The 27,741-nt window shown below is 37.6% G+C and overlaps 1 protein-coding gene across 1 annotated transcript; it reads right to left on the bottom strand.

Annotated features, from left to right (window-relative positions):
• Positions 1-502: 502 nt before the first annotated feature.
• Positions 503-24,321, bottom strand: SYCP2 (synaptonemal complex protein 2). Its single transcript, XM_056507766.1, has 45 exons — positions 24,266-24,321; positions 23,519-23,659; positions 23,150-23,278; positions 21,870-21,974; positions 21,304-21,328; positions 20,563-20,648; positions 19,653-19,741; positions 19,086-19,120; positions 18,335-18,477; positions 18,204-18,256; positions 17,947-17,992; positions 17,665-17,760; positions 17,232-17,292; positions 16,541-16,689; positions 15,677-15,751; positions 15,073-15,228; positions 14,269-14,365; positions 13,600-13,718; positions 12,583-12,643; positions 12,427-12,484; positions 12,089-12,225; positions 11,686-11,783; positions 11,338-11,456; positions 11,092-11,122; positions 10,753-10,817; positions 10,588-10,645; positions 9,878-9,933; positions 9,322-9,370; positions 9,038-9,209; positions 8,580-8,647; positions 8,025-8,204; positions 7,118-7,301; positions 6,463-6,707; positions 6,177-6,347; positions 5,885-6,052; positions 5,423-5,507; positions 4,741-4,902; positions 4,354-4,481; positions 4,069-4,163; positions 3,888-3,987; positions 3,420-3,478; positions 3,017-3,095; positions 2,542-2,598; positions 2,110-2,211; positions 503-797 (listed from the first exon to the last, which is right to left on the bottom strand). Exons 1-44 carry the CDS (start codon positions 24,287-24,289, stop codon positions 2,143-2,145), a joined length of 4,383 nt encoding a protein of 1,460 aa, XP_056363741.1. The 5' UTR covers positions 24,290-24,321; the 3' UTR covers positions 503-797; positions 2,110-2,142.
• Positions 24,322-27,741: the final 3,420 nt, after the last annotated feature.

Genomic DNA, 27,741 nt, shown 5'->3' on the forward strand with positions numbered 1-27,741 from the left:
ATAACAATTGATAGCTGGAAACCACATGTGATGAGACAGAACAAAATGATGAATCCACTCACAAAACAAACATTTCTCTGCAAGACTCTGAAGTGCCGCCATTCCAGGGAGTCATTCTATGTTAAAAACCTGAAAAAGGTCCTGTAGCTTCATGGAGATGATCTCCATGAAGTGTGAGAATAATAAAATGCAGTCTGTCCAAGTGCTTGTATAGACTACTACTGAATTGCTGTGAGGTGGGGAACAGCCCCACAGAGTGCCTGTCCTGTCCCAGGTGGGGATGGAATCACAGGAGCTGGAGCTGCTCCTGGAGAAGCTGTCAGGCAGGAATGGAAGGCAAGGACACACAGTGCAACACAAAGTCTGGGTCAGTGCAGTGGCAGAAGGAACTAAGAACTCCTGGGAGAGGTGGTGTCAACATTTTAATGTTTGTCTTACTTGACTATCAGCTGAAGACTTGAATGACCCCATCACTTGATCAAAGATTTTTTTTCCTCTTTATTGTAATTTTTAAACTTCTGTCTTTTCACAGAAATATGTAACATCATAACTAGCCTTTCAACATACATATATCTATCATTTAATTATTAATAATATAGGATTAATTCTTAACAACAATATAATGATAGTCCAGGTGCAGTATACAAAAAGGCTAAACAGAAAGGAGAGCAAAGTTTCTTCAGCAGAAGAATAATTTTCAGTTTGAGCAGAGCAGATGAGCCACTGTTAATTACAAACTATACTTGGTGAATAATCCATGTACAGCATGTCCTGTTTAGCAGGGATGCACACTTCCCCTGGCAATAAATATGATACAAAACACATTAAAATTATATTGAAAAACATAATAAAAAGAAAAATATTGTAAGGATAGCTTAGAGCAGCTTTTACATGTCAAACAGTGCTCCTGAGCTGTGTCACTGCTGCACCTGAACCCTGGGGGAGCTCTGAGTGGCTCTGGCCTCCCTCAGCCAGCCCAGCCTCTGCTCTGCTGCTGGGGAGGCACAACCTGGGACAATGGCAGAGCCACTGAGCCCTGGCACTGAGCCCTGCCTGCTGCTGCTGGGGGATTTGGACACCCCCATGGCCATGGATTGTGCATGGTGCCTGCTGGAATTTGGGATCACACCTCAGAGGGTAGAGGGAGGCTGTTCTCCCAAAGGGAAAGAGAAACAGCCTGCAGTGCACAATTCCTGTCACTAACTAAAAACAGGAGTAGTATTATTCTTCTCACATGCCCTCATTGTAAGAAAGAATTCAGGCCTTGCAGTGCACTTTTAAAACCTTGTAAAGTTTAGAGAAAAGTCCTGTTTCATTCAGATATAATTCAATCAGACCAGTGGAAAGAAATGTTTAACATCTCACAGAGTCCATCTAGTGGAGATCACAGTGAGCACAAGCTCAAAAAAACCTTAAAAAACCCACACAAAAACCAGCAGCTCAGAAAACATTTGTGCACTGATGCAAATGGAATGACTGGACCAAATTATTTACTGGAAATTTCAGTATTATTTCCAGAGACAACACAGCCTTGTGGCTTTAAAATTCTTACCCAAAATATTTGAACAGCAGCTTTATCTGACTTCTTACTAATTTAAAGCAAAATAATAATGACATGGAGTAAAAAACCCAACAGAACAGCAGTTTTATTTTTTTACTTAAGTTTAATAGAACTATTTGAAACACAGTCCTAACACAAGTGTTCTCTCTCAGAAAATCCTACTGAAGTCTAACACCACAGACAAGCAGGACTGAGATCAAACCAGGTGATTTGGTCCCTAAATAATTCCTGACTTGTATCCTCAATCAGACCCAAAACGTAGATTCAAAGTGAAATTCAAAGTGATTTCTCTAAAAGTCAGTTTAGTAACCTATAAAAATTGTTAAAGAGTTATTTAAAAATAGCATGTGCTAAAAATAAAATGGCTTATTATATTTTAGCAGATTTGGTAAAATAATTCCAAATCTCACAGGTGAGTGGATAAATCTTGTCCACACAGATTTTAATATTATTAAGGAAAATATGCCTTCATTACAGTAGTTTCCTTGAGGGAAAAAAAAAAAAAAAAAAGTTACTGTATTTTCCATGACAAAAGTGTTTGTATTCACCTGGAATTTCAGGAAGGAATCTGGAAAATCACTTCAGAATTCTGCCTTTGATTGAAACAAGGTCTGCAATCCCCTGCGAACGTTACACAGCTCCTCTTCTTGCTGCACAAAACAATTACATTTATCACTTTTATCACTTATCCCATTTATCACATGCTTTTGAAAAGAACAGATTTTATTTAAAGTATTGCAATCCTGGTGCACTGTACATGCTGCTTAACATATCAAAGATATTTTTCAACATTAAGACTCAGAACTAAACAAGTCTCTCTTCCTGCAGCTCCCATCATCCAGGTAAGGTTTCAAATATAAGTCAATGACATTTGCATTCTGACTAATTTTTATTTTTGTTAGGGGACTAGAAATCAAAATTTTAGTAGTGTTCAAACCTCAAAAAATAAACAAAAATTAGGACAAGATAAATTTATTTACCATTTCTTTTAGAAATTTATCTTGGAGTCCTTTTATGTCTTCTTTCATCAGATGCATCTATTAAAAAAAAAAAACCACTGAATGCATCTCCTTGCCCCCAACTGCCACCACATTTTCAAGCAAACAATGAAATCCCTAAATGTGTCATAACCAAGAGATACACATGCACATGCAGCCACCTGCCTATGGAAAAGGATGTTTTAAATTTTTTCCTTTCTTGGATGAGTAACACCAATAAACAAAGTCACAGAATCCAGGATAAGTCCTGATAACTGCACACACCTTGCAATGGGTGAAATCTAGGCATAAACACTGAATATTATGACATTAAGGGATATTTTATGATAAAAGCTAAAAATATTATTGATCATTAATACAATGCTGAGGATAAAATCTTCAGGAACAAAGTCATTACTGGTATCTGTGAGTACAATTGAGGAATTATTAAAATGAGCAAAACAGAAGTTCACCATACCTCTGAAGTAAAAACATTTTCTTCACAGCCAACAGAATAGCAGATATTCTTTTCAAAGGAAGTTTTAAGAATCTGAACTCTAAAGAAACAAAGGCAGTTCAAACAGCTTTGCTACATAAGAACTTCCTACACAGAGCACAAATACATCCCATTGTTAAGAGTCTATTTGCATTTAAAGCATGGATAAATATCCCCATCATTGTTACTGCTGGAACAGTCCCTCAGGTATGTGGAGAAATTTAGCTGGAGAATAGTTACATGAACATTTTAATCTCATTTAATCTCATTTCCCCATCAATCATCTCTCTTTTATGGAAGAAGTTGCAGAGAGAAGAGGAGTTGTGCTGATCTCCCTCAAGTGAACAGAACCAATCTCATCCCAGGATTAGTGAACCCTACTGACCTCTGCTGCTCATTTTTCATGTACGTACTAAAAGTGTGGGAATGCTTTTTCCAAAAGGTCTGGAAAGAAAAATATTAAGAGATGCTAATCAATGGGAACTGATTTTCCAAACTAAAAGTCATTAATTTCTAATATGAACAAAATGACAACCACAGACTCAACACAGAAGAGGCAGGAGTTACACAGCCCCCTCAGGAGCTGGAAAAACCCAGCCCATTAAAGTACTTGTAGGAGTTTAGGAAGGAAAAGCATACAGGAATTCATATAGTTGATACATGTAGGAAAACAGAGTGACCTTGAGCATCCTGACACCCCAAATACATTATCTGAAACTTGACCCAACTAGGAGCAAAAAGGTAACGGCTTTGAAAACCAAAATTAATGATATTAAGTTAAAGATGATGTGAATGATCTATAGATTCCACCAAAATTCCCTCTTACCCATGATCAAACAACTAAAATACAAACCAAGAATTCTTTTTCCATGACTTTCAGGGACTGAGAGTCCTTTTCAAATTTCTCAAGTTCCTCAGTGAGAGTACAATGAAATTCATCCAACTGCCTCATCCTACCAGAACAAACAAGGTTAGCTGCAGAAGATATTCACTGCATTTTAAGGATGTTTTAACAGAAATCTGCCATTACTGACCTGCATTCATGGAGTTGGTAACTCATTGTTGCCAAATGCTGATGGGCAGATCTCAGTGTTTGCTTATTAAAATTATCCATTTTCCGGGAGCGGTTCTAAGAGATGTTTCAACATGAAATTCAGATTATTTGCACTTTAGGAAAAAAAACCCCTGTAATACGTTCAGTACTGTGACTGCTTAATATCACAACAAATCCCTTTTTAAAAATGTAATTGTGTGGTGCAAGCCAAGCTGTGCCCCATGTGCTCATGTACCCCCCAAGTGATGCACATGAAGGGTCTTGCCTCAATTTTCTTGGTAAATTCTTTCTGGAGCTGCTGACAAATGCTGATGGTTGAGCAATCAGGCTTCCAGAATTCCCCATCCAAACCACACAGGTCATTTACAGATTGAGTGGAGACACTTTCAGACACTGAAGAGAACAAAAACATAATGTCAAATTCAGTATTATAAAGTTCCCAGTCAGAAGTTAGCACAGGGTCTTGGACAGATTTTGTTCTATATAAATTAATGTCACCAATCAGATGGCTGAAACCAGTTTCTATTTGCATATCAATTTTCTGACTTTTTATATAGATCCAGTCTCTCTTTTTATGGCTATTCTGTATCCTTGTTAAAACTTGAATTTGTCACATTATTTTAAAACTTTGCACTGTCAGTCCATGACCAACCTCTGCAAGTAGCAGTATCATCTGTTTTAAATAATTTTTTGGGCTGTAAGCTTATTCTTCTCCTTCCTTTCTTTTCCTCCTCTTTGCTTGTTTCTGCCTCATCAGAGCTGCTTTCTGTGGTGCTGTGATAAGTTCTTTTGTGGAATGTCTGTACACTTGGCCCTTCAATAAACATGGAAACAAGGCTGAATTTTAGCATTCTTTAGAACAATGAGATGGGAGGAAAAAGATGGTTTTATTGACATATTGGATGCAAACTCTAGGAGGATGTATTAAAATATGATGCTTTAAAACATGAGAATTATACAGAAATTCAAAACCATTGCATTTATAGAAGGCTGGTTGAAATAACTCTGACTGATGAGCAAGTCTGGGATTTTTTTGGGATAAAACCATTGCCCCCATTTTTTCCCAGCATCAGTAGGAATGCCTTTAACTTTTTATTTAGAGGACAACTAACTCTTTACTAAAGCTGCATTTTGGAGCCTGATTTTCAGGGGTTTTTTTTGACAATTAAAACAGAGAAAACAAGAAAAAGAGTACAAATGGAATAATACTGAAAATATATAAAATATAATAAGATTTAAAAACTTTGGCCATATTATTATGCCAAATAAAACATTTTTCTCCACCCTTATGGAGACACATAGGAAGTCTTCTGCTTTAATTTAGATGTCTGTACCTGACTCATTCATGGGGGAATAAGGTTCTCTAATCCAAGACTGTACTTTACTCCTGCTGGACAGTGGGGATGCTGCTACATAATCCTAAAAGAAAAGTCACTGATTTATTTACTAGCTTCAACATTAAAATTCTTTTAGAAGTCTCCATCAGAAACTTACATTTATGTCGTGAAAAATAATTTATTTTTTATTGGAAGTTACTAAGAAAATATTTACTCCCTGTTATTTTTTTAAAATATGAATTGCAACTGATCTTGTTGGGATATAATTAGTTCATTCTATCCATATGATAAACAATTATCTAATTAATCTCCAATATTTAAAAATTAACTATTAGCAGGTGCTAAAATCTCTGTTAAATCCTGAGATGCATTTCCCTTAAATCTCAGCACCTGGAAAGGAGATAACAGAGATGCCAAGCTGCAGCTCTCTTCTGAAGAGCAAGGAATGTCCCAACTCACCTCTTTACTTTTAGTGAGAGGTTTGGTGGGATCCTGGAGTTTGCCTTTAGCACATACTGTGTCTGAAAAGCAAGACTGGAGGCTTGAATCCTCGTTGTTATTCCCTGTTTCCAGCACAGCTCCCTTAGCACGTTTTCCACTGTCAGTTTTATATGTTGCTAAACTGAGCTACACATTAAGAAAAAAAAAAATCATTATTTGAAGGAGATGTCCCTTAAACCTCACTACCTGTAAACTGATAAAGCAAAGAGCTGCAGGTCTCTTCTGAAGAGCAAAGAATTTAGGAACATACCTCTTCCTTATTTTTGGGGATAGGCTTAGTGATATCCTGAAGCTTTCCTTTAACAGAAAATGTGTCTGAAAAGCAATGTTGGAAACTTGAATCTTCATTATTATTACAGGTTTCTGCTGCAGCTCCCTTGGAATTTTTGCCACTGACAGTTTTATATGTGGTTAAGCTGAGCTGCGCATGAACAAAAAAACCCCAAACATTATTGAGAGGAGAAGCAAAAAACAGGTGGCAGCCAAATGGAACAATTTCAGTTACAACAAATCTTGAGAAAGGTTAATGCTCTTACCAAAGATGCTTCAGTTAAAACTGGTGAGAAGCTTTTCCTTCCAAATGCCAACTTTGTAACTGCTGTCTCAGGGGACTGAGTTACAGCCAGACTTTGCAAACTCTTGTTTTGTGGACAGAAATTATTGGGAGAGGTTGCTCTCTCAGAGTTTAGCACTTCCTCATCTTCTGGTGGTGACTCCTGCAGACCAAGCGACCTCTCACTGGAGCTGTGCTCTGGACTGACATCTGACACTCTCTCAGCACCTGGGAAACAGTTCCTGCACTGTCAGCACCAGCACTGGGAGTTAAACAAGGGCAGCCAAAGCCCCACACTGCTCCCTGCCCTGGGAATTTCCAAATCTCAGATGGGTGGAATTTGGCACAGGCCTTGCCACACTTCCCCTTTCTCCCTCTGCCACTGTTTCAGCAGTACCAGATTTGTTCTAACATTGACAAAATGTTTCTGTATTATCCTGATGTCAAATAACTGCACCAACCCACAGAAGTGTTAGTGACATATTGATAAAATTCCTTAAATTATGTGGAACAACTGGAATTATGTGATTTCATTTTAAAACAAGAAATAAATGTAAAATTGTACTGATGTGATAACCCTAAATTAACTGCCACCTTTTGATTCAATGCTGCAAGAAATCAGAAGTGAAAATACCTACATCTCATTGTCTCAATGGAGGCAGGGCTCTCAGCTGAAGGAATTTCCACTTCCTTCTGCTCTGCAGAATTCCTGGATTTGACCAGTGCTTTCTGCACATAGCTATCCACTCTCTGTGGCTGCACAGGTACAGTCTGCAGTACCTTTGGCTGCTTGGAATCCTTGTTTGCCCCATTCATGTGTTTCTATTACAATGCAAAAGTTAAATAAATATCTTTGGAACCACAGTGTCCATAAAAGTGATAGAGATACAGATTTATTATCTATATACCATAGATCAAGCAGAAGGATCATCATCAGTAGTATTTAAATCCATAAGCAGATCAGGTTTTCTAACATCAATAAACACTGAATTTCCCTAACTCAACATAAATTTCTATTCTTATTAATTACTTAATTACTGGAGGCATTACTGATGTTTTAGGATTTAATGAATTAAGTTTATGAACCTGTCCATGTATACTGACATGTTATACTAAAACAATGAAAATGTTGTAGCAACCAGTGTTCCTTTACTAAAAATCCATCTGGATATTCAGCATATGTATAGACACAGCATTACCACATCAACTCAATAAGATCTGCCTCACTAAACCCTCCCATTTAAGGACATTTTCAAAATATTGTCACATTTTCAAAATACAGCACATACTATTTCTTTGCAGTGGAATGAATCTCATAAATAGAAACCAAAATCTATTATGACTAAGAAGATTATTTAGGACTGATTTTCTTAGCAGCACAATACTCATCATTAAAAAAAACGGACAATATTTAAAAATAATAAAATTAAACTTCAATTTGCTTATGTTGGGCACTTAAAATTCAGGAGTACCAAGTACAAAGCAGAGTTTACTTTGCAAAACACGGCAGGAATGGATTTTTAATAATCAAGTGGAACTGTACACCTGTATTTTGGATTTCTCTTTCTTAGAGGTGCATATTGGAATCTCTTCTTCACTCTCAGACTCAGAACTGGAAGGCTCTTTGTAATTTTTTATTGCTGCTGCTCTTCGAGGGAGTTTTGTCCTGGTGGATTTTTTTATTGTTTCATCTGTTTTTGAATCCTGGGGTTTACATTTGTTTATCTTTGGAAGAATAAAACTATCTTCAGTAAACAAGAATGATTAACATATAGATAAGATAAAATGGCAGATAGCTTGGTTTAATTACTTGTAACTGAAAAGGTTTAAAAAAGGTTTAACTTTACCAAAGCTCAGAGAATCCAACCACCAGTCAACTAAAAATAGCACCCAATATACAAAATCATTTTAACTCACTCATGACTGAAAAACCAACAAATATTATATGAAAAGATACAGTACTTGAAAAGAATAAACAGTATTTAACAAATGATCTGGGAGAAATATCACATATTTATGAAAAATTATTTTAAAATAGTTTCTGGGGGGAACTAAGATTTTAAATATACCTTAAAATTCTAGTTACAAATTTATACTTACCTTTTTCTTATTTGTATTTTGGCCTTTAGCTTTATCCATGTGGTAAGTAGGTTCAGAGGATTTATTTGCTGTTAGAATACAAGAAGGTTGAAAAATCAGGAAAATATTCAAATGTTTGACGTTAGTTTTAGCTGTAAAACAACAGAATCACTTTCATGCCCACAAATTGGTTGATTCAGTAACTGCTTCCAGCCCATTATTTTGAAAAAGGCCTTTTTAAAATTGACAACAACTTGTACCTCTTCCATCCTCCCATAGTTTTCCACATTAAAATACAGAATTTATGCAAATTGATCTTTATAAATGATTAGAACTAATTTGAAAATTGTTTATGCTTGGAAACAAGACAACAAAAATATATGATATTTGCAACACAGCACATGCCATGCTGTGCACTTCATGTCTATGGACAAACTTACTGCAGAATTCCTCAGAAATATGAAAAAAAAAAATCTTACTTCTGTTTGTGCTCTTTGGTTTCCCTGGTTTTTTACTTCTACTGTAATCAATTATCTGGGCTTTAGGTTTCTTCTTGGATTCCTGCAGCCAACTAATCTCTGTCTTGCTGTCATCCCCTCTGTTTTCTGTGTCTGAGTCACTAAAGAGATGCTTGTCTCGATTGCTTCTAGTCTACAAAACCCCCAAAAATTCCGTAAGTTAATTTTTATATATAATCTGCTTACATAGTTGGTATTTAAAGGCAGGAGGACAAACTATGCTCACATAAAAATGTGAGCCTTACCTTTTTTCCTCCCTTCCCTTCTGTGCTGGATTTACTGATGGCTTTGTTCCTTAATTAGAGAAATAAAATCCACCTTTCAACAATACATTTTAAAATAGCTGCTCTAAAGCTTTCTGCAATTCTCATGATATCTGGATTAAGGACTCAAACAAATTTACCTACTTTTGTTTTTGCATTATTTTGGAATTACCTGCTCACCTTAAACCCTAAAGATTGTGTTTGTTTCCCAGTTATCAGCAGGAGTACACAGTAACAACACAGCCCTTTCCAGGGGGATCATGAATCAAAAACCATCCCCCTCTATTCAGGAGTTTCTCTCCCTGTAGTATTCCATAAGGAGAACTATTTCCTTCATGGAACACATCCTTTCCTTTTTAGCACCTTCCCAAAGGACCATCAAGGAACAGCCTGGGAGAATACAGCAATGTTTATTGCTTAAAAAAACCAACACAGCCAAGATATTCTTGTCATGCAACATCCCCTGGAATGCTGGGACTGCCTGCTGGAGAGTGCAGGCTGTACTAGGATAATCAGCCATCCAAACAGAACATCCTACCCTTTATTGTTTGTCTCTGTATGAACACTCAGTTCAGTCACACGCAATTCTTGGATCTAAAAATGCAAATAGAGAAGAAACAAATGAAGGTTTTCATTAGTTATAGAATCTGTGCAAAATTAAACAGGCCAACAGCCAGTAACTGCTAAGGAGATTTTTTTTTTTCTTAGTTATTACACTCAGCAATTAAGGATCATTAATTTCTGTCTTACAATTTATTTATTAGAGCTGACAATTAAAACCAACACAACTGACTGAAGCTTTCAGTATGTCAAAGCAACACCAGAGTTCCACCCACCTGCTTCACAACCTGCCTCAATTCACTCCTCTGAGCCACAAGAAGCAAAACTACCTTTTATCATCTGTAGATTTTCTTTTTGCTCAAACATCTGGACAAAGATGTCTTTAAAATGGGGATTAGAAGGATGCCAATAACTTTCAGGATAATTTAAAATAATGATACTCTTAACTCACTGTTTAATTCTTGATTTAGGAAAAAATCTCATCACAGTCTGAAGTGGCCAAAATCTTAAGACAGAGTATATTGTTCAATATTTGAGAACAGTGGAGGTATTTACAAGGCAAAATTTCTCCCACACTTAGTGCACTGATATAATTTGAATTTTCAGATCTTAATTATACTTTCAGTAGAAAACATTTGACTGATTTCTTTTCTATTCATAAACAAAAAAATTTCAGTTATTTCTTACTCCAAGCTTGATTGTAGGCTCATCAAACCCACTGATGTTAAAGTTGTAGACATCATCCCTGTCAAACAGACACACAGATCAATTTTGTGACTGAATTAATGAACATTTCACAGAGTCAGGTGTGGGTAATCAGAAATTGTGTTTGAAAATGTTGTATCTACTTACAGAACATGACCAGCAGTTATATTAAGAAAAGAAGAAGTTTTTAGGGTCCTGTCCTGAACTTCTTCCTATCCATAAATGAAAAGTTAGCCTTTGACTGTGCATTCATAGACACTCATCTCAAAAGGCAACTTCATCAATGAGGATAATCAGGTTGACTAGCTACAGTTCAATATGGCAAAACATATCTGCAGTCAATGCATAATTAGCATTAACAGCTACAGATACTTAATATTCAATGGCTATTTATGAACTTTCCCTTTACACCTACTGACTTCCACCATACATTTAATATGTATGTACATATTAAAAACAATTTCAACAAAAGCACTAATGTGTTACCTTGGAGATCCAGGATTTATTTAAATGTGTCCTAAAAATAAAGATACATTTTGTTAAATACTAATTAGAATATATGCATTAGAATACTGCCTATATAAAAAAACCTTATCAAACTTAGGAAATTTATTCATGTATTTAAATACAACATCAATGAAGAGATGGATGAAAAGAGCCAGTCCCTCTCATTTATCAGCATTCATGGGTACATCACAGAGACAGCACAAAAGGAAATAGTACACATCATACCTGTTTAAGCCCAGGGAATCTCTTGCCTTGCTCTTCACATCACTCATGTCTCTGTATCTGTCACTGATTTTACTGATCAGTGATTTGGCTGCATCTGCCATTTCTTTAGACTTTGGTTTCTATAAAAACAGTTTAAGACAACATCCAACAGGAGAACAAAGCTGCAAACAGAACTTCATGTTCCTAAGAACCCTCTAAACTTCATTAAATGTCTCCTGATGGATTCAATTACATTAATTTGAAAACCACTTTCCCTTGCATGACAGTAAACACACCAATTTTGAAACACTGAAAATTGGACAATTCTCTTAATTCCAAGTAGAAGTAACAAAAGTAAGAAACTCTCACTGTCTTTGACTGTTTTGGAATTGCAGTCTCTTTTCTGAGGAGAACATCAGGGTCCTCTCGTGCAAGATCAGAATGCAAAGATGTGTCAGATACTCTGGCTGAAAGAAATGTTTTAAACCATGGTTCAGTAGTAGTTTCAATATTTTTCCCTTCTGTATTTAACAGTTTCTGATGAATGATCAACACTCTGACTCTCCACTGAGGATGGTATCAATTCAATTTTCTTGGTTTTGTTTTTTTAATTTCTTTATCTGGAGAGGTACTTCAAAAAGCTGAAGAAATGTTTTTTTGTTTCACAGCTCTTTTACTATCAATAGTAGTAAGAGGAAAAATAAGCATCACTGCAAGTTAATTTCTCTGAATCTATTTTTGAGAGCAACAGTTGACCAAGTGTGACCATCACCTGGATGGGATGCATGTGCCCGTGACAGATTTGGCTTTTGCTTGTCCCCAGCTGTTACATTCTTCTCAGGAAGAGGGAATCTTCTTTTTTTCCATGTTTCAGTTTTATCAAAGGAAGTCTCCAAAAGACCAGGCAGCCTAACAAAAACAACACCATCCTACTATCAGAACTTGGGTCTTAATTACAGTAAGAGTGCATCACAAAATAGGAAAATGATTATATCTTAGAGATATCACAGAAATGTACATTGCAACAAAATATGAATTTTGGTAATGCTTGAAAATTTTCCCTTCAAAATGAGTGACAAAAATGACTTGGAATTCTTTTCCAGTACTTACAAAGGTTTGTTGCTTTTCCCAACAGGCTGAGAATCAGGAACAATATCTAACACTTCATCTAAATAAGACATTAATTTGGTGTCAATTATTATGGCAAAAGAAAAAATTAAAATAATTTTAAAAGTAAGGACTATCAAAGCTTGTAAAATTACTTGCCTAAAGTTTGTTTTTCTGTGGCCTCTTGTACAATCTTTACAACTTCTTCAGAAGGCATTTGCTACAGTGGAATGACACCCAAAAGGAAATATTAGTGCAGGACCATAAGCAGTACAACCTCACACTTGTACAGTACAACCACACACTTTCTCTAATAAAACATGACTTTCTCATTTTGTGGAAGTGCTGTTCCAGTACCTTACCCTGTATTTTTGCCTCATTCCTGTATCTGACTTCCTGATCTGGTATGTTTCACAAAATTTCTTGTCTACTGTGCATCTCTGCTCACTCTAAAAAGCACAGTAACACTGCCAGTTACAGCCCATAAAAGCAAAAGAAATGCTCTAAACAAAATATTCTGTACATGAAAGTCTTTTTCAAAGCATGGCTGTATCAAAAAAATGCTTCAGGGTCCCATAGTCTGGGGATTGACCTGAATCTGAGCAAGACAGACATTTGCAACCAGAAACAATATAAAAACATTATTTTATAATCACTGTTCAACAGAAAGAAAAAATAATCAAAAATATGCTCAAACTGCAGGTCAGTGACACCTATGTAGTTTTGTTTTATAGTAGTGAATGCCTGATCAAAAATACACTAAAAAAATGCTTTAAATGCTGCAAGCTGAACATTTCAGAAGAACGGAGAATGTATTCTATGTTTTATGACTATTTCACTTCTTCATAATCAATTAGAAATTATTGCATGCACCTTTCTCCTACTATACACAAAGGAAGAACTGAGGTTCCAGAAAAAGGAAGTTAATTCTGGGGTGAGAACTGGTGAATGAATGCAAAATGCCTAATTTTGTTAGAGCTCAGTCTGACTTCAAACATGTTAAACCTGAATTTCAGAGGGCAAGAAAACATAATGTAATAAAATAAACATACTATTTTCTAAAAGTGACTTGCTGTCTGTAAAACTTTAGCTCTTTAAAACATGAATTAGGAATAAATTAAAACATAAATTAATGTCATTCTAAGAAAAAGACTTAGCTAGAGAGGAGATGCATACTCCAGGAGGGTCCTGATAGAAATTTTTTGTTCTGCTCTCATTGATTGAATCATTATCAGACTTCTTAGTAGAGCTGGTCATTTCCAAAGGCAATTTAAATCTCCCTTTAAAAGGAGTGGCTGAAACAAAACAGAGATGTGTTAGAATTCCACCAGTTCTCCCATTCCAACAGGAAGAGTTTTGCCCACTATCACAGCTATGCCATAAACTCCAACAAAAGCTGGTGAGTTTTGATACCAGCTCCTCATGGACCTTTAATAATTCCATTGATTCCAATTCTGTTAATAGACCACAGACTGTGGATGTCCAGAGGTAAAAGCAAAGCTTGTTTTAGGCTGGCTCTGGTAGAAAATAGTTGGTTTCTATATAAAGACTTCATTGTAGTAGATTTTTACTGAGTTCTGAGCTGGCTCCAGCAGCAGCAGCTGCCTGACAGCTGCAGCAGAAGTGGCAGGTGACCCTCAGCAGCTGGGAATGCAGCACAGCCCGTCCCACACCGTGTCCAGGGACCAGGAGCAAGTGGCCCCTAAACATTTCAAGTTTAAAGCATCTGCTCAGGAGATTTTATCACTTCTCCTTTTCATTTCCAGCTCTGCCAAGGATCACAGCTCATGCCTGAGTTTCAAACACTAGAGTGTATTTCTACCCTGAAAGCACTTGCAGACTTACATGTGCTGACAAAAAACTGTGGACTCCTTGAGGACACACTTGTTCCAGGAATAAGCACAGATGCCTCAGACACTTTCCTTTTACGGGATGGAGTTGTCTCGAGGAACAGAAAGAACTTGATCATAATACACTGATTTAAGAATTCAGCAAATTTATTGCCAAGAGTCTCTTGACACTTTCTATTATTGGTTTGTCAATTGCTGCTGCTGCAGACACCAAGGTAACGTGATTTTTATGCAGTTACATTTCAACAAAATATTTTTAAACTGAGATTCATGATTTTTGTTTTCTAAATTAATTCAATGAATTATGGGCAAATCCTGCCCCTTGTTCACCAAGGGATCCCCTGGAGATTCTGCAAAGCTACAAACTAAGGAGAAACAGGTTTATGAACAACTGCAAGACAGCCACTGCTGCACCGTGAAACGGGAACTGTTGCAGGTTTTAGCCCCTCCCCAGCAGTCTCTGAGGCCATACCTAACTTCTCCATACTGGGACATTTGAGCATACCCTCAAAAACTTCTCACTAAAGAGAATTCTCAGAGCATCATGACCTAAAGATCATTAACAATTCCTTTTTACTTCTATCACATTACTGTAGCTTCAAAATACTAACATATTTTTCAGCAAAAAGATTTTTACAGGTTAGTGTCAAGTCATAGGAAAAACAACCAAACCCTTATTACAGAACTAACTATATTCCAACTGTAAAAATAAGAAGGGGTTTAGACTATTAAATATTACAAATATTTAAACTGACATGCATTTTCTCTCTACTCCTTTTTGTTTTGACAATCCATTTACCTTGGAGGAATCACCTCTGAGTTTTTCTTGACTGTTATTTTTACTCTGAGTCCTCAAATTTCCAAGAGATTGCTGGGTTTTGTATTTACTGAATTTCTCCTCCTCTCCAGATTTTTCTTGCAAACCTGGTGACAACTGACTTTCTGGTACCAGTACCTATGGAATATTTTAATTTCTTTCAATTTGAATACAATATTTGGATTTTATAATGTTTTATTTTTATACAAACACACAGAGTAACTTCTTTACCCTAAGTAACACATCACCCACTGGAGATTCTGATAAACTTCAGAGGTTACAGACTTTTAGTATGAAAAGCTTCCAACCTATTTGCTATTTTTGTTACAAGGATGAGTTTTTAAGTAACAATGCACACAAAAGAACTTGCCCTGTGCATATCTGTCTGTTTTATTCTATGATTTGGATATTAATATCTCCCCAAAAAAACAATGCATGCATACTAGGTACCACTTGTCTGGCTTTACATGTATCTATATTTATTGATATTTTGAAGTCCTTTTTTTTACTGTGAATGATTATAAATTATAAATAATCAAACTAATTAAACCCCAAGAAATCATCTCAGCACACTGAGGTAGAATACCTGTGATCCACTTTCATCAAAGACAATGTGGACAGTTGTTTTGGCTACTGATGCAGACTGCTTCTTGCTGAACTCCTGCAAAGGGGCATGTCAAAATAAACACTTTGCTCTTTTTTAAAACAAGAAACAAAATATTTAAGTGAGAGATCATAAGCGTCTGAAATCAAATAACAGAGGAAAACAGATTCTACAAATTCACAGAAGTTTCATCCCTCCTGAGTTCCTCAGTCAGACTTCAGGACAAAGCAGTTTGTTACAAGCAGCAAGGAGTAAGGTGTGGCTCGCCAAAAATGTTATACTAAATGAGTAAATTCATGAGTGTTAACTGCACTGCAAAACAAGACAGCTCGTGAGTCATTTCTGAAAGCATGTGTAACAACCAGGTCGTGTTTCTGGAAAATTAAATATGCAGAAATTTGACATTAAGGTATGGTGTTCTCGTTCCAGCCTGGTGATTTTTGTTGCAATTGGTTTTCAATCTTGGAATAAAAGAAGCATTTCAGGTGATTGAGTCCAGCACTGCTGAGCCCACCACTAAACCATGTCCCCAAGTGCCACATCCTCATGTGTCACATGGAGTCACTGTTCTGGCAGCCTGTGCCAGGGCTTGACAACCCTTTCAGTGGAAAGATTTTCCTGAAATCCCACCTAAACCTCCCCTGGTGCAACTTGAGGCCATTTCCTCTTGTCCTTATTAAGCATCTTCCCCAAAGCTTAACACATGATGCAGTTCTGCAGCAGTGTTGTTAATGAGAAACTCTTGGTATGGAGAGATACCAATAATCACAGCTGGAACAGTTATATAGCAATGAGACACTGAGTTTGAATCAATTAAAAACTATTCAAAATGTGTTTAAATCTTACCTTACATTTCTGAAATCCATAAATCTTTATGAGCACATCTTTGATTTCCAAGATAGAATCAAAATATAAAAGAAATTTCCTTCCTTCAAGAGTGCCCACACTCATTGGGCTTTTTAGATCTATTGTTAATAATTTCTTTGAATCTTTTTCTGGACAAAAACAAAATTTGAAAAGCAGTTTCATTTCAATTTAACAGCATCTCATATAACCTTTGTCAACACATGACAGATTCTTCAGTTCAGGTACTAAGATTAATATTTTATTTAATTCCCTCTAATCTAGAATAATTTTGTTAGTAAAACAATTCAATAATTAATCTTTTAGAAATACTTATGCTGTATATTACTCCACAGAATCTTCTTCAAGGGTTACTTACTATAGCTGCAGACAAATTACAGGTATTTACTGTTCTAACAAGTTCAAAAGCAATATTGTTACCTGTCATTGTCTTATGCCTTACTTGGGATTGAAATAACTCTAAGACATGATTATTACATTATTTTCCCAAAATCACACCAGCCTGCTCAAAGTGCAGATGTGACTGCACTGATAAAAACAGTTCCTACAATATTTTAAGTGAGAATTCCACTTTGCTAGAATTAAGTCAGTACTTTAAGATTAATCCATTTGAAATTAGATTGAAAATCCAAGTTTGAACACAACAAAAGGCCCCATTTTTGAGCTCAAATACCTTCCAGGCTGTACATGTTGACATCATCATCTTGAATAATGACTGTTTCCCACTGAAGATCCTTACATGAAAAATACATTTTGAAAGATAGAAAAGTATTATATTACAATTAAAAGAAATCCAGTGACAAAGTCATTCAGTGAGGACAAACTTCCAACTTTTTAAACCTCTGTTACACAGAGTGACAGAACTTGTGCTTCACCATTGCTCCCTATGCATGTGTTAAACTATTCCTGAACAGCACTGAGAATTCATTACTGTGAAATTATTTGATCTAAATATCAACAAATCTGGATTGATTTTAGCCCCATCAACACTAGAATGCACACATAAGTTCAACATGTTGAACATGGGGAAATAAATTCTAACACACTCCAAAGAATGTTTATTTGCTGCCCCAGGACAGCCCAGTGGGAGACAGAACTCAGCTTACTGCATCCTCTGCTGCCACATAGAAGGAAATACTCCTGCTGCCAACATTGAAATCAATCCAAAACTCTTCCAGGTTTTCATCCAATGGTATCTGGAGCTAAAACAAAAAGAATAAGATAAAACAGTAAGAGCAGAGAGCATTGATCACTACCAGCTAAGAAGCTTCATGTTGGTCTGAACCCTTGACAAACTTTCAGTCCATGCCTATTTGTATACTTCTGAAAAAATTTAATTTTCTTATTTTATCTCTATTTATTCTTAACTAGAAGGCAGAATACCTTACCTCATGCTTATCAAGAGCTGCTGATAAACATGGGAATGTAAAAACCCTGTAAGAAAAGAATATTTTTTCAAGTATTTTACAATGCCGTAAATAAATTTTGCAGATCTGAACATAGCAAATGGATTGTGCCTTCACAAACTTTAGAGACTTAGAGATCCCAGCAAAGTCATTTTTACCCCAAGGAGGCAACATGAAATTTAATCACAACATAAAACCCAAAAAAAGAAAATATATCAGCATAAAAAAATTAGTTTTACCTTCTTTTGTCTCCAAGCATGCCATTCACCTGGTTAAGAAATTTTCTGCAATCCTATTAAAACACAGAAATTTCTTAAATAACTGGAAAATGGAAATTTCCCTCTCTGGAAATATTCTTCATGTGACTTACTGTCTCAAATTCTGAATCTTTAATTCCTTTAAATGCAGTGGACACAAACTCCATGGGAAACCACTGGGAGGCCAGAACTGCCCTTTGCTTCTCTGACACCATTCTGCACAGAGCTTCTGTGATGGCCACTTGTGTGTCATAGTCTGCAGCACAACAGAAATCACAGCAAGAGCAGATTGAAATAACTACTGAGGTGGAAAATATTCTCAGGAAACTGGGGTAAGCAGTGCTGAACATAATCTAGATCCCATTAGATGCAAATATGTAACCCATAAAAGATAATTAGAAAAAGTATGGGAATAATGATGACTAAACAAGTTATTTTTCAAAATTAAACCAACCAAACTTTTCAGGACTGTCAGAGCCACACCAGGTCTTTAAACAAGAGAGAGAAGTTTTCAACTTTCATTTCTCTGAGCTGAGGAATTGTTGGATACCAAAGTGATCCCTGAGGGAAGTTACAGCACTATTACCACCCATGGCCACACCTCACAGCCTCAAAGATTAACTTCTTTATAATTTTTCCTATTTGAAAACTTTCATTCTAAAAAAACCAAAATCTTCAATGAGTTTTCCATACACTGACCACACAGAAACATTGCAGGTTGCAGACTGTTTTCATGCAGTATTTATATTTTTCAGATAAACCTAACCATAGCATTCCACAGCTTCCAAATGCCTTCTCTGGTTTCCTAATGAGTCTGCATCTAATTTTTAAGAAGCTCAATATTAAATTAATTCCCATGCTCACCTCCAGCATCCAAAATTGTCCTCCCCATTTCACTCCTGCCAAACAGAAGAACATTTCGTCAAAATGTGACAGCAACACAAGGCCCAGAAGAAAAGTTTGTAATAAAACTTTCAATGTATGAGACAAACCCCTGATTCCATGGAACTCTAAGACTTCCAAGGGGTAAATACCTCTGGGAGCACTGCTGGGAACGTGAATCACCTGACAGATACAATTTGATTCTGTTTGCTTTCCTGAGGTGCTGTAAAACGATTTCCAGTGTGAACAGCCCAATCTTCCAGTGACTAATTCACTGTGCTTTAAGCACATCCTAAATAGGAGTTTAATTGTTTTATGACAACTGGGATGGGGTGAAGCCTGATTCAGACAGGGAAAGAGGAAAATCCAGGCTTCTAATGGAGAATAACCCATGAGAATACCTTAACACAGCCACTAACACTGAGAATCCAACAGCAAGTGCAGAAGTTGAGTTAAACAGGGACCAATCTGCACAACAGCTTAGTAAAAACTGCCTCCCAACTCTGCAAATGATGGAATGATATAAAAATTATACTGAAAATCATTTACATGACAAGCAACATCTCCTTTGTAGAAAGTATCTTTTTCCTGGCATCTCGAGGGATCTTGTCAAGCAATAAATTCAGTTTTTTTATTACCTAAGAAGAGTGGAAAAGAAGGAGCAAGATTAAATATAAAGTAAGTTTGTTAAACTTTGAGTTGTTCTTATTTTGGGACCTTGTAATGTTATTTCATTGAAGAAAGCAACCGGTTAAGTAACTGCAAAACAAAAAAAGACAAGTTCTACATGTCTTTAAATGGTGTTTATCTTACTAAAACAACCTCAGTTTCAATAAATTACATTCTTTTCAATGGGAACAGTAGTTGCTCAACAGTTGTTTCTTATTTGCAGGTTTAAACACAGAAAATCTTCCCAAGCTAGAGTTCTGTCTGCAGTTGATTGCTGAGCTAAAGTGTACCTGAAATTAACATTAAAAAGCCTTTCCTTTGGGGATGTAGCCTTTACAGAAGACTTTTTTGTAACTTTCCCTTTCTTTACGGGGAAAATCCCCTGACAACTTGAGGTTACTAAAACAAACAGAAGAAATTTGGAGAGCACTGGAAACAATGAAAATTTACAACCAACAACCTTAATCCTATTTCTAGGACTTGTAGGGCACATTTTTCTTCCTACACTTTTGTACAGTTTCCTCACCAGAACTTTAGTATCAGTATTTTGTGACTTACTCTTAAAAAACCCAACAAACAAACAGCCCCACCACCACAAGCTGATAATCTGGAACAGCCCCAACACATAAACAACAACAAACATTCCCAGAGAAACATTATACAATCCTTCTGATCCTAAAGCACTACAATATTCTCTTTTTTGTAGCTTCTGCACAGTTAAATAACTGTCTCCACAAAGTCTGTTAACACACTACCCAGGAAACTGCTGCTTAGAAAGAAGGATGTTTACCTCCTGCTGAACATAAATATTAATTCTTGCATCAGCGATGAACGAACATGTTCTCAGAACAAAGTTTTCTAGTATTTGCATTTTACCTAACAAACAGGAAAGAAATCAGAGTTGAAATCAAGAATGTATTAGGGTGTCCCCTCATAAACACTTGGGAATGGAAACCTTTTCATTTAGAAATAAAATACAGTGTGTCTTTTTACAAAGGATTAGTGATATAAAAAACAGAACAGTTACTGCAATTTGTAGTAACCATGTTTCTATTCCTGTGCATCACTGTGTAATTCCCCTTGGCAGGGGATTATTAATTTTTAAATGTAATTGGTCAATCCTATAACTCAGCTCTCTGAGATACAACTCAGGTGCTGGAATCTATCTCCTCAGGGCCAAGGAAATGAATCTTTCACTTTGATCATGACACCAAACAGTCTGTGGGGACTTTCTCCTTTCTCCTCAGTGCCACACTGAAAGGTAAGGGTAGGGTGACATTCACAAGGACAAGGTCAATAAGAAAGGATCACTATTGCAGGACCTTAGAAAGAACTTTTTTTTAGGAATAACTAATTTTATTTGCTGTCTCTGAGACTTATTGTGCTTTTTTATTACTAACAACAAGTTCCAAGGAAATCTGTCCACAGAGAAACCCTAAACTAAATTTGATGTCACAGGAATTAGAAATGTGGTCCTTAGTGTGCCCAGAAAGAGACATTTGAAACTCTCATTTCTGCTTTTTAAGCTCACCTTCAGGTCTGCTGTCACACACAGTCTGCAATAAAAAAAAAAAAAAAAATCATTTTGATAAAGAAAATATTACAGCATAATAAAAACAGGCATGTATCTGAAGGAAGTAATCAAAAAGCATTTAAGATTTGAAATTATTTTCTCCTTAACAAAGAATCTAAGAGATGATCCGTACTAAAAAATTTGTTCTCCCAGAATTATATTTCAGTTAAATTTACTGAAATTATTTCACCAATGACAAAAATTTTTATGCAGAGAACTCACAGATCTTATAAACTGGATTAGCATACCAATAATGGGTATAATCAAAATTTGATCAAGAAGATATTTTTGTTCATTAAGCATTTAGTGTTACTGTTTTTGAAACTTTATTTCAGTATGCCAGCCATGAACAGAAATTAGTATGAATACAGCAAACTGTTTAACCCAAATGATTTATAATCTATTTCAGAAGTCATTGTACTATTAATTTCAAGATTACATTACACAGAAACATATTTAAAGCCCTTTTATTGCTAAACTAGTAACAATCACTTTGACAGATTTTATTATCAATGAATTTTTACCAGCAACATGATGAAGAAATCTTCAGCCAGACTTATAAGCATTTCATTCTTTTCATTTCCTCTGAGGACCAAAATTCCTTTTAACTTTTCAAACCAATTGACCATGTAAAGGGAAAAGAAAGGTAAATCTATTTTAATAGCCTGGAAAATGACAGGAAAATGGTTTGCATTATACTTAAATAAAACTATATAAACTCTACAATGATTGAAACAACAACAGCATCTCCACTCTGCTGAGTAGATGTTATCCACAGACTGAAATTCTTCACTCAGGCTAAACAAAATTAGGTGATTTTAAGGACTTTTTAAACACAAAAACTGGAAATCTACTTTGGCACATGCACACAGGCAAAACAGACAAAAATTGATAATGGTTGAATAATGCTTGTATTCACACCATCAAACAACTTTAAGTTATCACCCTGGTTTTGTTTATTATTAAATTTTATTTATTATTTTGGGCCCTTGTAATGTATTTCAAACCACTAAAGAAAGACTTCAGTAACTGCAAAACAAGAAAAGACAATGAGTTCTACATGACTTTAAATGGTATTTATCTTACTAAAACAACCTCAGTTTCAATAAATTACATTAGTTCCAATGGGAACAGTAGTTGTTCAACAGTTGTTTCTTATTTGCAGGTTTATTATTATTTTATTGTTTATTTATTATTTGTTTATTATTAAAATAGCTAAGAAGACAATTGAGTAACTCTCATCTGACATTGCCATTCATTTTCCCAGTGAACTCTCTGGTGAAAGCAGAAAGGAAGTGGTGTCTGTTGTTCAATTTTTGCTGAGTTACAAATGATTACAGTATCTAACATGCAGGTTAAAATAAGACCAAATAATCAGAATAGCACTAAAATCTGTCGAAAGAGCAGGTTGAAAAATCATTGTGGTGGGAATTAACAAAGAAAAAAAAAATAAAATGGCACCAGGAAATTCTAATTCCTCAGTCAAAAGCAATGTAACAAAGCACATGAAGATGCACCATCTTGTTTCAACTGCTGTAAGCATTTGCAAATTAATTATATATTGCATGACTTGCAAAACCTTCATATAAAGGGATAGAGCAGCATCCCTTCATAAGGGGTTACTTGACAAAGAACATTTAAATATGAACAATCTGTGTTGCAAAAGTATGGGAAATTCTGAATTCTGACCCAGTCAAGGACCAAATCACACACTGAGCTGTTCAGCACTAAAGCACTGCTTATGCACTTTATCTGTTTTATATATCTATTTAGAAGTTCACAGATGCTTTATGGTTTTACTTATCCTTCCAACAAGACCGTGTTTTATCATTGCTGGGAGCCCATCTTCTCCTGCTATGCTGATTTTTCTCCCACATTTCTGAATAGCATTCAGTACAGTAGAAATGTTTTTGAATTCTTGTTTGTCAAGTGCCTGAAATCGAAATTACAACATAAGCTGTAAAGTCCCCCAAGAACCCATCTTTAATTAACCAGGTGCCTTTTTTTGTTCTCAAAAGCCACCTTAGCTGCAGCTTGAAGGAGAGATTTCATTCATAAAATTTATTTTGTGTTCTTAAATCAGCTGCTATTGTCAACCAAGCTAAATGAAAAAAGTCTTTTTCACCCTCTTCCAAAGATGCTGTAGATGATTTTGATGCAATTATTACATTACCCAACACAGAAGCTTGTCCAATTTGTTGACAAACTGTTTGCTGCATCTGTGAGAGACATTTTCACATTCTTCTGTGGCCAGAAATTGTTCTAAGGATTGGAAATTCTTTTTTCCTGTAGCTTCATCAATTAACTTTTCAAACTGTAAGCAATGTACCAAAGCAACTGCATTACTGCATGCTTAACACTGATATAACACAATTTGATGCAAGTTTTATACAATCACCTCCTGCATCTGAAGCAAATATTCTGAATCACAAAATAATTAAGTGTAAAACCTTAAGTACAGAGCACCCTATCTAATACATTAATCCTGCAAATACTTATGCACTGAGATTTTAATTATTTGCCTTAACTGGCTTTTGTTTCTTCATACTACAACTAAATTCCTACAGAAGTGTTTGTTGCATCAATGCCCCTTACTTGGTGTATTTAGCATTTTACACTTCTGAGTTACCTTGTCCATTTTGCCCCTTTATTCTAAATTTCTTTCAATTACAACTGGATTTCAACATTTTAATCTTAATTATCACCTCAGCTGATTAACCTCTGCTAAATGCATATGATTTATTTTCATCACTAGCAATTTCCAGTTCCTCTTGCTTTCCACCCAGCTTCTTTGCACTAAGCCATGTCAAAAGAAAATTCCTTCCTATCACACTGCACTGCCACACTGAAGACTTTCCTTATAATTAAATTCTAGTAATTAAAACAAGCAATACTCATATCCTGCTCCATCAGCACATACCTGCATCTCATTCCTGGCTGGCATTTTTGTAATTCACCAACCGAGCTGCATAAAAGGGAACAATCATCGCACTTTAAAGAGGTTTTGCAAACACATTGGTAATCAGTCAAAATAAATCACAAGCTCCACAAAGTTTGTCAGTGTATAAATGCTATATAAATGCTATTTCAGCACCTGGGGATATAAGGAAACTTTCTTGCATGGGAAAACAATTGCTTAAAGCAAAGGAGAAGAAGGAATGATCAGTTTCTTGGCTGGAGGCAGAGGGACCTGGGAGGGCCCTCAGGATTTCCCAGCAAGGAAAGAGTACAGAAGGTCAATAGCAGGTGAGTCAACAGCAAAACTCCATAAAGGCCTCATATAAAATGGTAAATTAAAAAGTTTAACACAAATATGCTAAATGACGTAGCTAAAAACAGTTCTTGATTATACATATAGTGATGGGCTCCAAAGTCACTACTACCAGCTAAAATCAAGATCTGGGTAACAGAGGTTTCTGAAATAGTGTCTTAATACTCTAGGGCAGGCAAAATATTTGCTTTCTCGAGCATCTAAAAAAAGCAACGAAACTGTTCATGCTTTATATTAATTTTTTTACACCAACCAAACCATGTGCAGTCAACAACTCACAGCTTTGGTCTCCACATCCCAGACATTACACAGACAAAACCAATAGTGATTAAAGATAGGGAATGACTTCTGTAAAACATCAATGGGAGCACGGCCTAGCTATTCCTGTACTAAATAATACAGAAATAACAAATACAGGGTGATTTTAAATTACTTTTTTCCAACACAAGAACACAGCGGCCTTCTCTGAGGCCCGTGCTGGCACCTCACGGCTCTCCTGTCTCCGACCCGCTCAGGCAGCCCTGAGGAGGAGGCACAATTCGCTTTTCCACAGGAGCCGCAGGCCCGGCCAGGCCCCGCCGGATCCTCGGATCACCGCGCGCCCTCAGCCGCGCGCCCTCAGCGCCCGCCGGCCCCGCCTGCCAATCAGCGCCCGCCGGCCCCGCCTGCCAATCAGCGCCCGCCGGCCCCGCCTGCCAATCAGCGCCCGCCGGCCCCGCCTGCCAATCAGCGCCCGCCGGCCCCGCCTGCCAATCAGCGCCCGCCGGCCCCGCCTGCCAATCAGCGCCCGCCGGCCCCGCCTGCCAATCAGCGCCCGCCGGCCCCGCCTGCCAATCAGCGCCCACCGGCCCCGCCTGTCAATCAGCGCCCGCCGGCCCCGCCTGCCAATCAGCGCCCGCCGGCCCCGCCTGCCAATCAGCGCCCGCCGGCCCCGCCTGCCAATCAGCGCCCACCAGCCCCGCCTGCCAATCAGCGCCCGCCGGCCCCGCCTGCCAATCAGCGCCCACCGGCCCCGCTTGCCAATCAGCGCCCGCCGGCCCCGCCTGCCAATCAGCGCCCGCCGGCCCCGCTTGCCAATCAGCGCCCGCCGGCCCCGCTTGCCAATCAGCGCCCGCCGGCCCCGCCTGCCAATCAGCGCCCACCAGCCCCGCTTGCCAATCAGCGCCCGCCGGCCCCGCCCCTCACCGGCCGCCAGCCCCGCCCCTCAGCGCCCGCCAACCGCACCCCTCACCGCCCTCCAGCCCCGCCGCCCAATCAGCGCCCGCCGGCCCCGCCGGTCAATCAGAGCCCGCTAACCCCGCCGACCAATCAGCGCCCGTCAGCGCGGGCGCGGGCCAATGGCGAGCGGCGGGGGGCGCGCGCTGCGGGTCCTCAGCGCGGGCGGCGGGAGCGCCCTCAGAGCCGCGGCCCCCGCCGCTGCCTTTGTCTGCAGCCGCTGTTTAGAGCTCATTTCCGTGCACACACAGAAATTACCGGGCATGACTAGCTAAACCAGTGTAATCCTTTCCTATGCTTAATTTAGAAACGCTTTCACTGCCCGAGTAAGTGCAAAGACACGCTTGGTTACAGACCTGCTGTGGGGAAAGGGCTTCGACTGACATCTGTGGTCTTTGTTATGCAGAGGTAGCTGGATAATTGCTTTAGGGCCATCCATCAGTGCACTGCGTAATGTGCTTAAATAGAACCCAGCAATACTGGATAATGTGTTTAAATGGAATCCGACAGTGCCAAAAAGGGGCTTTACCTGTACTGGTGTATCTATTGCCATATCACAAATACAGATGATAGAATTTATCACATACTCAAAAGAATATCGAGAAGTGTCACCATTCATACCTAGAACAAGCAGCAATAGTGGTGCATCTAGGAGAAAAGCCACCTTTCACAGCAGGTAAACCTGCAGCAATCGTAAAAAAGTAGTACTGCTTATTCCCTGAAATGAGAAAGATAAAACCTCAATACTATCAAAGAAAAAAACAAAAAAACACCAAAACAACAAAAAAAAACCCCAAAAACAACCAAACAAAAAAAAACCAGCTGCAGAGAAACTATTTTAAATACCACGAGATGTCACTGTAATGCAAGAAAATGACAAGTGTGAGAAGTGCAGTACCTGCTCTGAGGAGCTGGGAGTGAGCAGTGCTGGAGCAGATTTGTAAAACAGCTTCTAAGCTTCTAAGGACAAAACTTTGCATAAGGAACTTGGAGCATCAGAAGTTTTCTATGAAAACTGAACCCTGGGTTGTACTTTCACCATATGAAGCAGAAATAATCAAAGGCAGTTTGAAGTCGATGCTTTCCCTTAGCAGTCACATGAGCCCACACAGAGGCTCAGCCTGTCCAGCCTTACTCATTCTTTAGTAAAAGAGAAGTGAGACAGTCCAGAAGTGGATCACACACTTTCCTTCCTGCAATCTACACTGAGATTACTTCAGCTCATTTCTCATTCTGTAAAATTAGTCTATTTTGTTTGGTTTAGCAGAAGGGAAGTCAGAGAGAAGTTTCATTGAGTTATGCATTGAACAGACCAAAACCAATAGTGAAATTATTTGGCCACAGTCATTTTGGGCACACCAGAGAAAATGGAACCCAAACTCTTTGGGGGTAGGGTAGCACTATTTACAGGGGCTCTTATTCACTACTGTAGCAGAAATATTTATCATTACAGTTAATGGAAGATGTTGTGCTGGCCGATGTATTTTCGATCTTTGGCACAGCTGCTGTTGTGTATGAAGGGTCAGAAGTGTTGATACCCACAGTTTGAATATCAAGTGTCAGATGAAATACTTGCAGATCTGAGATCACAGGGAGAGAAGCTGGGAAAGAAGTCAGTACTAATGTTACACTCCTATTGCCAAATGAAGAATCACTTAGACTTGCAGCTTTACCAGCTGTAAAGCACAACTGAGCACTGATGATACACTACACTAGGTGCTGTAGTTACTGACTGTAGATGCATATTACTATGATTGCAATTAGCAATTTAACTTTTTTCTTTGTAAAATAAATACAAATAAACTATGAATTTGAAACAAAATGTGAAAATACCACCTATATTAAAAGTAACACCAACAACCTGTACGGCAAAACTGATAGTTGGATGTTTGCAGAAAAAACCTATCATT

Source organism: Oenanthe melanoleuca, chromosome 20 (assembly GCF_029582105.1).
Source record: "Oenanthe melanoleuca isolate GR-GAL-2019-014 chromosome 20, OMel1.0, whole genome shotgun sequence".
NCBI classification, from domain to species: domain Eukaryota; kingdom Metazoa; phylum Chordata; class Aves; order Passeriformes; family Muscicapidae; genus Oenanthe; species Oenanthe melanoleuca.

Bases quoted from the DNA above. Each gene is read 5' to 3' on its own strand.
- SYCP2 (XM_056507766.1), bottom strand. From the start codon at position 24,289: ATGCCAGCCAGGAATGAGATGCAG. The intron at 11,123-11,337 runs GTATGATGTGTA...CTTTATTTTTAG, and splicing joins GATTCCCTGGGCTTAAACAG to GACACATTTAAATAAATCCT. The intron at 3,479-3,887 runs GTTTGTATTTTA...TTTTCTTTCCAG, and splicing joins TCATGGAAAAAGAATTCTTG to ACCTTTTGGAAAAAGCATTC.